At 38.6% G+C, this 10,368-nt stretch overlaps 1 protein-coding gene across 1 annotated transcript in view; it reads right to left on the reverse strand.

Annotated features, from left to right (window-relative positions):
* Positions 1–7,292, reverse strand: part of cdk6 (cyclin dependent kinase 6) — a 43,246-nt gene extending 35,954 nt beyond the window's left edge. Inside the window, exons 1-3 of the mRNA XM_056249699.1 lie at positions 6,838–7,292; positions 5,018–5,346; positions 1,418–1,553 (exon numbers count right to left, since the gene is read on the reverse strand). Of these exons, the coding sequence (XP_056105674.1) occupies positions 1,418–1,553; positions 5,018–5,241 (360 nt within the window). The 5' untranslated portion in view covers positions 5,242–5,346; positions 6,838–7,292. The remainder of the gene's footprint in view (positions 1–1,417; positions 1,554–5,017; positions 5,347–6,837) is intronic.
* Between the last annotated feature and the right edge of the window lie 3,076 nt (positions 7,293–10,368).

Consider the following 10,368-nt stretch of genomic DNA (forward strand, 5'->3'; position numbering starts at 1 on the left):
AATTCGTTAATTACTTTCATCATGTCGTTCCAAAACCGTAAGACTTTCGTTCATCTTCGGAACACAAAGGAAGATCTTTTTGATGAAATCTGAGAGCTTTCTGTCCCTCCATTGACGGCTACGCAACTACCACGGTGACGCTTTAAAAAGTTCATAAAGAGATTGTAAAACTAATCCATATGAATTGAGTGGTTTAGTCCAAAATTTTCTGAAGAGACTCGATCGCTTTATATGATGAACAGATCTAATTTAGGCTTTTATTCATATAAACATTTATCAATTCACACATCAGATCTGATAAACGGAAGCTCAAACATGTTTGCTTGACGTAGTTGAATAGCTGTCAATGGAGGGACAGAAATCTCTCAGATTTCATCAAAAATATCTTCATTTGTGTTCTGAAGATGAACCAAAGTCTTACGGGTTTGGAACGACATGAGGGTGAGTGATTAATGACAGAATTTTCCATTTTGGATGAACTATCCCTTCAAGGTCAATAATAGTTATACGTTTCCCTCCAAAGTTGTGAATTTACTTTTGCGCAAATTGGAATATTGCATAAAACATTTGCGAATAAAGCAGCATTTTCATCCCATGTGTTTAAGAGAACAAAACCGTCACTTCCTAAGGAGTTGACGCAAAATATCTGAAATAAAAATGGAAGTTGCTGCAATCGGGAAAGCCACTGTGGCTCTTTTTTCCTCCATCATAAATGACTCGCGTCTCAGAGCGTGCAGACAAAACGCAATAAACAAAGTTGTGTTATCTTGCGTTCGGATGCCTGGTGTTTGGGAATGCAACCATGCGAGACACATCCAGTGATCCCAACAATCACATCCAGTGATCATAACAATCAGACCAGTTTTTTCTGCCACATCGATGGATTTATTTGTTAAATCCTAGTGTATGCCCATGTCTTATAGAAAAAATGCATGTTTTTTATGCACATTTTTAGAAATCATGTGCATGTTGGCCTTTCCATCCAGCGTTTTTTAATGTGATAATCCAAAATGCGCAACAATTTAGCTGGATGGAGAAACAGCTTATGTGAAATATTATTTGCAACCCGTTTTACTTCCACAATCAGACTTATTTAAGAGTAAAACTGTATAATAAAATGTAAGAGGACATTATTTTTATCCATCATAGTTGACATACTAGAATGTGGTTGAGGGGAGTTAAGAAAAGAGGGATTTGTGACATCGGCAGAAAAGGAAAGTCATTTTTGAGGCAGAGCTAATTATTACATTTTCATTTAAATAATATAAAACAATATGACAGGGTTAAAACAATTCAAACAGGGTTCATTTGGATTTCATGTTGAACTTAACCATTACAGTGCTAGGCTAAAAGCATCAGGTTACAGTTTCTTTGCCTGATCGTAAGAGTTGCGATGAATCTGCTGGTGTGAATGTACCTTTATGGTTTCAGGTGGCACCCCTGGATCAGGTGCTTTCTCCAAATATGTGGTTAAATCTTGGTCCACGTGTTCAAAGACCAAAGTTAGTTTGGTTTCCCGGTCAGTCCTGGAAACTGTGCATACGTCAAACAACCTAGATGAGGGAAGGGCATAATCAAGAACACTTTCATTAAAAGCTGTTTGAGTGACAAGTATTTCAAGTATCAATTTACCTATTATACATATGTAAATTTTATGCAAATTTGACAATATGAACTTTAATGAAGAGTTTAACAGAGCTGAAACCTTCTAAAAAATAAAAAGACAACCTGACACGGCCCTCAAGCTGACATTGGCAAGACAATGCAAGAGGGCCAAAACCCAAAAATGACGACAAGGATGCATGCTTTATCATAAGATAATATATTTGACAGAAGGGGAGAGGTTCTCTAATTGCCTGACATCACTTGCAAAGATAATGAATTACCCCTGACTTTTAGTGCAAGACAAAGTCAAATATCCTTAATCTACGAAAAGATTCTTTCATGGTAAGTTACCCGATCCCATGACATCATAAACTCAACTTTTCTCCAGGAAACGCTTCTGCTGGAATCCAGATTGTGCCTCCACAATGAAGCCTCTTAACCAACAAAACATATGGCATGAATAATATTCTCATTATAAGCATTGAGAATTTGCCTGCACTTTCACAGTTCCCAAACACACGGCCCTATAGGAGTCCCTACATCCTTTAAAGCTAGTTTCTTGCATTCTCTTCCCCACTTTACACTCAACAAAAATACCTGTTCTATAGATCCTGCATTGGCTTTATGTACTCAAAAATACATTAGGGTCCAAAAGTCTGGAACCCCAATGAAAGAACAGTTGTAAGTGGATGAAAAATGCTTCAGATTCTGTACTTTATCTAGGTCACTAATCAAATAAAACATTTATGATACTAATCATGTTCTTCCATTGAATTAGATAATTTCAAATCATGCTGGGGAACATGATCATCAGGTTTTTGACAAGTTCATGCAGCTCAAACGCTGCTGTCAGTAATGCAAAGGGGGGAAACAAACAATATGAAAAAGATCCATCTGCACCAAAATGTGCATTTGCAATCCAGACCTTGTCTGGTCTAGTCAAAAGAACGAAGTGCACAGTGCTCAATGGCAAGGTTAAGGCCTTGAGTTAGGCCAGCCAATGACGTGAGTTTTGTCATCAATTGAATGAAGTAGATAAGCCCTTCAAACCGAGCCATCAATCCATTAGCTGCAAGAACTCCGGTGTTTTTCCACCTACCCATTTTGACATTTATAAGCTACCAAGCTAAAAAAAAATCAACACACATTACCAAAACAATACAAGACGACCTTGATGCCAGACGCAGACAATGAGGAATTAAAATGCATCTATTCGCTGTCGAGAAAGATGGCCGACTGCTCACAGATATTTGCGCATCAATGGTTTCACATCTGCACATAAAGGTCAACAATGGGTATCGTTTCAGTTGACCAGGAAAGGTGAATTGTCAGAGAGGTGCATGCGTCAATGGTACCATTTGCATTTGACAATCTAATTATCAGAACAATGGGACCCGCATAGCTGTTCCTTGAAGACATCCTCATCCTAAATGTTTTGGTTGACTAGATGATCTTTTGCAGAGATGCTTAGCATTTTGAATATGTTTATACTTTGGAAAGATCACTCATTTCATCATCATGGCTAGTGAGTGACATTTGGTTACATCAGGGGCCAATGCTGATAATATTTAAAAAGATTTGTAGAAATGCTTAGATTAAAGTAACATTATCATATTTTCTCAAAATGTTATAAAAAAATCGGAAAACTACTCATTGCTCTTGATTGGCTCGCTTGAGTTAGCATGACTATCATCCAATCCCAGCAATCTCAAATTGGCCAATATATCAATCCATTACGATTCCGAATTGAATTACAAGTTCCCCACACTTGAGCTATTTCAGTACCTGAAAAAAACCCAGTGTGCATATTGTTCCACAGCAAAGTAAGCTGATGGAGTTGAATACAGCAAATTTATGCAGTTCGATTGAAAAAAAGAAGTGTCTTGATTTTCTTGAAGTTCTTAGGGGATCTCCCTTGAACAAAGGGTCGATGAGGGCAAAATGATGTGACAGGAAATAATGGGTGTGAAATGCCTACACACTAGAGATCGTTTCAGCAAAGCGCTTTATGGATAGGAACGTGTGACAGCTGCCGCCCTATCTTGCCTATTACCGGATCTCCCGCTGACATGACCAACAGTACTTAAAGTCGACATGAAACGGAAGTTGCGATAGTCTTTCTTCCCTATACTGTGATGAATATCTGAGGGAAATGACTTCTTGAACAAGAAAAAATGTTGGACGGGACTTGATTTTGTCCATTGGGGATTGATTGGATCATTGTGGTTTGGTTAGACACCATATTGAATTTAACTCGGATGAAAACGAGGCTATGGGGGATAAACTTGATCACGTAATTTTCACAAGTCACAACTTTCAAAGCTGTTTTATGGAGTTTTTGTCGTCTGAATTTATTTATTTATTTTTCGGAAAGACATTTCATCAGCTGAAAAATGTATGCTGTTAATCAAAAGTACAATCAACTGAACGCACTGGACTTATACCCCTCATTTTCACTCCTGTCAAAACTTCAATCTGGCGCTACCCTGATTACGTTCTATTGCTGTGATGTCATGTGAGTGACAGGTTGTCCCGCCCTTGCGCCGATGAACACGTCATAAGAGAAGAGAAGAGAATGCAGGTGGGAAGGGACGTTTTTTTGATGAAAGATTACGAGGGTACAGGAATTTTAAAGAAACAATGATGTGTACTGTACATATAAATCATTTATAATAAATACTGCAATATTCCATTAAAAATAAGAATGGTCAATGTTGATTTCATGGCGAATTTAATGTAAGCTATCTAAACATATTCAATAACTGGTAGGGACAGGATTTCGAGTGAAATAGCCTCTGATATCAGGAAACATAAGTCTGCAATCATATTTAATATTGTGGGCGTAGAAAAAGGTGCAGGAAATGAAACTTCTGATATGAGGAATAACGTTATTTTCATTATAACACCAAGCTTTTCTTAACAACAACATTCTGGATCCGATCAATGTCCTCTGTCCTCAGTTCTTCAATCACTGGTTTGTTTTAAAAACCGATCCTTGTGGCAGAGTGAAAAGGTTTATTAAATCTCTCTCAAACACTGGTAAAAACGGATAATTTAAAGTATGGGTAGGTTGGTACACTTTCCATGTCAGGTGGTACAACTACAGTAGCCTACATACAACTATTCGGTTGCACCGCCTGACATGAACAGTCAAAATTTTATTTCAAACATTTCGAAATGTTATAAAAAAAATGCATTACATGTGTTTTGAAAATACTTAAAAAAAAAAAAAAAAAACTTTTTTGAAGCTTAATTTGTCAATGACCCATATCAGTATTGTCTCCTTACAATATGTCCAACTTTCAAACAAACCTACACCCTAGCAGGAAACACATATAACAAGAGGAAGTATGTGAAGTTATCATCTGTAAACAAAACAAACCAGGACCCCCCCTGCACCCCCTGTTCTTACCTGACCACATTGGGATGCTCAAAGGACTCCAGTTGCCTCAGCACTGCCACCTCGCGGATAGTTGACAGCGGCATTCCCTCTTCCTCGGTCTGCACCCGAACTCTTTTCAGGGCTACAAAGCGGCCTCCGTTCTTCAAATCCCGTGCTTTGTACACCTTTCCGTATGCACCTTCGCCGATCTCAGCCACCGGCTCATATTGTGGGGTTGAGCTCTCTTTGTCCATTTTTTTCTCACACGGCGAGGTACTGCGGGGAATCCCGAAATGTGACGAGCGCGCGGATATTTCACAAAGGCATTATTTGGAGAGCGGCGCTGGCACGTGCACTGCCTGTAGAGCGCGAGCACAAAAGGAGGCAGAGGTAAACACCAATGTGATCTGAGTTAAATCAAATCTTATCTCTTCACTTAAGATAACAGATATATATGGATCTTAAACCATAAATACAACATACACAAAGCTAGCTTAGCCGCTTTTATGGCCTATAATATCAAGGAAAGTTCAGTTAATACTAGCTATCAACATCTGGAGTCATAAAGAATGTGGGTAAATGATGATGTTCCGGATGATATAAAGGAGAAAACTTCTATCTAGTGTATGAGAAAAGGTCTAGTTAAAGCACATGTGTAAAACTCTAAGAATTTCAACCTTTGTAGCCTATCTCATACTTTTTATAGGCTAGCCTAAAAAGCATCATAAGCTAATGACATGTCAAGTGGTGTAACCATCAAACAAAAACATATACTTTGCAGCTTGAATAGCCTATATGTTTTGTGATTGTATACAACTTAATTGATTTCAAAGAGTTCTATTTTTCAAGTGTTCTTTTTCACCAATAGGCCTATTTTTTGTCAAGAATATGGAAAAGTTATTTATGTTACTCAATTTGACTTGAACAAACCATGATTTTTCATTAAGGGAAATATTATATTTTTTTTATTATAAAAAATATATTATTAAAAATGAATGACCTTGTCACAGTTATGCGGGTCTACAGAAGATTTCGCCATAACATTATTTCTTGTTTTATAGTTTTTCATGTCACATGACAACAAAATGGCTTCCTGCATGCTGGTTAGACCACATTGACAGACAGTTTTTTTTAAAAATAGGCTACTAATTACATCTAATTATAAAATATGAATAAGCCTATACTTCTAAAAGCAAATGTCAAATGTCAAATAAATAATAAAAAATACTTAAGAAAAGTAATTTTTTTGTCTTTTCATAGGACTTTTCCCCAGAAGATACACCACCCTGACGTTAAGCCCCACCGATATATTTAAAAATGAATTTAAAAATATAAATCACATATATATAAATAATATATTTAAATCAAAATAATATCACCACAGCGTTAAATTCAAAAGTTAAAAACGTTCAAAGGAAAAAAAAAACTATTCAATTCGTGATTTGCATTTAAAATTATTTTTTAATAACTTCACGTCTTCACGTCACTAACACATAATTACTCGTGAACCTTCGCGTCAACACATGCTTAATACAACTCGTTTCCGTACAGTAAGCGATTGACTCTAGCACGTGCGCACATTGCCAATAAAATATAAACGAATTGAGTTTTCTAATGACAAGTATTGCTCTTCTTTGTGCCGCACAGCCTTGAGCACGTGGTTGTCTACTGATTGCATTGTTTAGCTGTGCATATCAATAAACGCTGGAACTAAAGCGCCTACTTTTGCTTCCACCACGCTCTAATAAACTATCTAGCATGCAAAATCCCCAGATGTAGCCTACAAAAGCGCAATGAACGTACAAATAATAGAAGCAACAAGTGAATGAGAGTTTGTCCAGCATAGTTACCCCGTTTGTTAGCCTATATTCCGCCCGGAGAGTCGCGTCATTCATAAACTTCAGTAACTTTCCCAGCGTCTCCTCCACACGCATCACAGCTCGTGCAGTGGTGTACTCGCAACGGGCCACACAGGTAGACGGGTGCACGCGCTAAGCCCCATCTCCCAGCAGTACCACACACACCACTGCAACAGCGGATCAAGTGAAAGATCGTCCTATCAGTCCCTTAAAAAAGCAGAGTGGATCAAAAAGTTACTGATTTTCATCGATCTGCTGCGACCGTCCTCCTTCCCCCTTTATGTTTTTCCCATCTATCTATGCAGGAATATGCAGCGTGTGCGTGTGTGTGCTCGGTCTCCTCCTCGCTTTCCCACGCTGGCTGAATGTGCCTTGACCCCCTTCAGAGCAGTTTGACACAGAGCAGGAGCGTTTCCGCATTCCTCACCGACTACAAAGACTAACCGCCTCCTCTTGCTTTCTCCCTGCCTGCTCGCTCCTTCACCATTCATTCTGCTTTTTTGTTTTTGTCTCGGTGTCAAAACGGGATCACCGCGGGGGAAAGAGCTGGGACGCAGAAAGGTTATTGGATGCATCTTGGAAACTTAGTGAGGCAACAGATTATCTCTTCTTAATTATGCATACAGTAAATTCACCTTATCAATAACTGCATTACTTATCTTGTAGCATTGGATTTCTTTAACGTGTTAAATCACGGTTGTTAAAAATAAAGCTATTGCACTGCGGATTGATAAGCTGAGATCTCTTGCAGTGCAAAAATGCTACAGTAAAATTGTTTATTAGTTAATATTTTCACTATACAGTGAAAATGTACTATAAGGGTTATAAATAGAATTGTTGTGTGAATGAAAATTGATGGTAAATAATTTGTAAATAATATAAATTATTTTAGCAGATATGTACATTTATTTTGTTTTATGTTGCATATTATATTGTTTAGTGCATTATTGTTTTGTTGTCTATTAGTAACACTGCAAAATCTATACACAAGTATGGGCCATTATGGATAAGCATCATTTTGTCTCCTGTATTTAATGACCCTACAAGTTTGGAGAAAATATTTATTGTAAAATATTGTATTTTAAATATGAGGGAAGAACAAAACACTAAACTCGGTTGAGGTGTTTATCTGACAAAATGGAGGCAAACTACAGCTACAGGTTTTATTTTGCTGTGCAAAATACATAGAGAAACAAAAAGATCACAGGAAAGAGTATACATTGACTACAACATAATCAAGTTATTTTCGTTGGTTCTCTCGTTTTTGCTTGTGTTCATAATTTCTGTGTATGACAGCCTGGCCAAAAATGATGTCCACACAATTTGCCATGTTTCATTGCATTATCACAAATAAAACTATTGACTCCAAGCACAACTACGCAATATGCTTTAACAAATTTGGGCGAAGATGTCAATTTCCCTATGCTGGACATAATTTTTGTCCACTATATATGTATGAATGTATCAAAAGTCTTGCTTATACATACACTCACTGGCCACTTTATTAGGTAGACCTCAACTGCTTGTTAATGCCAATATCTAATCACAATCACTTGGCAGCAATTCAATGCATTTGGGCATGTAGACATGGTCAAGACGATCTGCTGAAGTTCAAACTGAGCTCCAGAATGGGGAAGAAAGGTGATTTAAATGACTTTGAAAGTGGCACGGTTGTTGGTTTTTCAGAAATTGCAGATCTACTGGTGCTTTCATGCAAAACCATCTCTAGGGTTTACTGAGAACGGTCCAAAAAAGGGAAAATATCCAGTGAGCCTCAGTTCTGTGGACAAAAATGCCTTGTTGATGCCAGAGGTCAGAGGAGAATGACCAGACTGGTTCGAGCTGATAGAAAGGCAACAGTAACTCAAATAATTGTTACAACCGAGGTCTGCAGAAGAGCTTCACAAGTCCAACCTTTAAGCAGATGGAGTAAAGCAGCAGAAGATCACACCTGCTCCTTTCCCGTCAGCTAAGAATAGGAAACTGAGGCTACAATTTGAACAGGCTCACCAAAATTGACCAATAAAAGATTGGAAAAACTGTTACCTGTCTGATAGTCTCGACTTCTTCTGCGACATTCAGATGGTAGAGATTTTAACGTAATTTGGTGAAACAACATGGAGCCATGGATCCATCCTGCCTTGTATCAACGGTCCAGGCTGCTGCTGGTGGTGTGATGGTGTGGCACGTTTTAGTTGGCACACTTTGGGCTCCTTAGTACCAATTGAGCATCATTTAAACGCCACACCCTGAGTATTGTTGCTGACCATGTCCATCCCTTTTATGACCACATGTGTGCTCATCTTCTGATAGCTACTAACTCATCAAACTGATTTCTTGAACATGACAGTGAGTTCACTATTCTCAAATAGCATCCACAGTCACCAGATCTCAATTCAATAGAGCACCTTTGGGATGTCAGGAGCCATATCACCCTATAGCCCAAGACTGGTTGCCCACTGAAGCTAAGCAGGGTTGAGCCTGGTCAGTACCTGGATGGGAGACCTCGTGGGAAAACTAGGTAAGAAGTGTTAGTGAGGCCAGTAGGGGGCGCTCACCCTGTGGTGTGTGTGGGTCCTAACGCCCCAGTGTAGTGACGGGGACAGTAAACTGTCAAAAAGCACTGTCCTTCAGAAGAGACGTTAAACTGAGGTCCGGACTCTCTGTGGTCACTAAAAACCCAATGGCACTTCTCGTAGAAGAGTAGGGGTGTAATCCCGGTCTCCTGGCCAAATTCACTCCACTGGCCTTTATCAAACATGGCCTCCTAATAATCCCCATCCACTGAATATAAGACCCCTGATATGTTGTAAAGTGCTTTGGGTGGACAGCAGTACATAGTAAAGCGCTATATAAATACCTCATTCATTACTTCATTCATGTGGTTGAGCGGGAGATGCTATCATGTCAATATGAACCAAAATCTCTGAGGAATGTTAGCACCGTATTGAATATGCCATGCAAAATAAAGGCAGTTCTGAAGGCAAAAGGAGTCCAACCCAATACTTGCATGGTGTACCTAATAAAGTGGCCAGTGAGTGTGTGTGAAGTCGAACTGAGTGCACATACATATAATAATATTTATGCTTTTGTACACTTAAATCTCTGTTCCAACAAAAGACTTTTAGCTGTTTTTCAATTTTTCAATTAATATTTTATTGAAAAGCCGTTTAGCCTGTTTCTCCATTGCACTTTTAAAAAAACTGTGTAAAAAGATTGTTTATCAGGGAAGGAATGTGGGTGAATCTTCCTAAATTAATTGTATGGTGTGTGTGTGTGTGTGTGTGTGTGTGTGTGTGGGTGAATCCGCTCGTCTTCAGCATTCAGAGGAACTGAACGCTCGTTGATTTGAGTGAGAGCAGTTCGGCATGGGGGCAGATGATGAGTTTGAAGAAGGTTTGTCTGCCAATACAGTTTCCCCATGTGTGACCCCTCTTGTCAACTTAAAATTCAACTTTTTTGCATCACAAAGCACACTTTACACACAATGGCCTCTAAACCAATAACTGCAAAGGCTTCCCT

Source organism: Rhinichthys klamathensis, unplaced genomic scaffold (genome assembly GCF_029890125.1).
Source record: "Rhinichthys klamathensis goyatoka isolate OS25496 unplaced genomic scaffold, OSU_Roscu_1.1 h1tg000060l_1, whole genome shotgun sequence".
NCBI classification, from domain to species: Eukaryota; Metazoa; Chordata; class Actinopteri; order Cypriniformes; family Leuciscidae; genus Rhinichthys; species Rhinichthys klamathensis.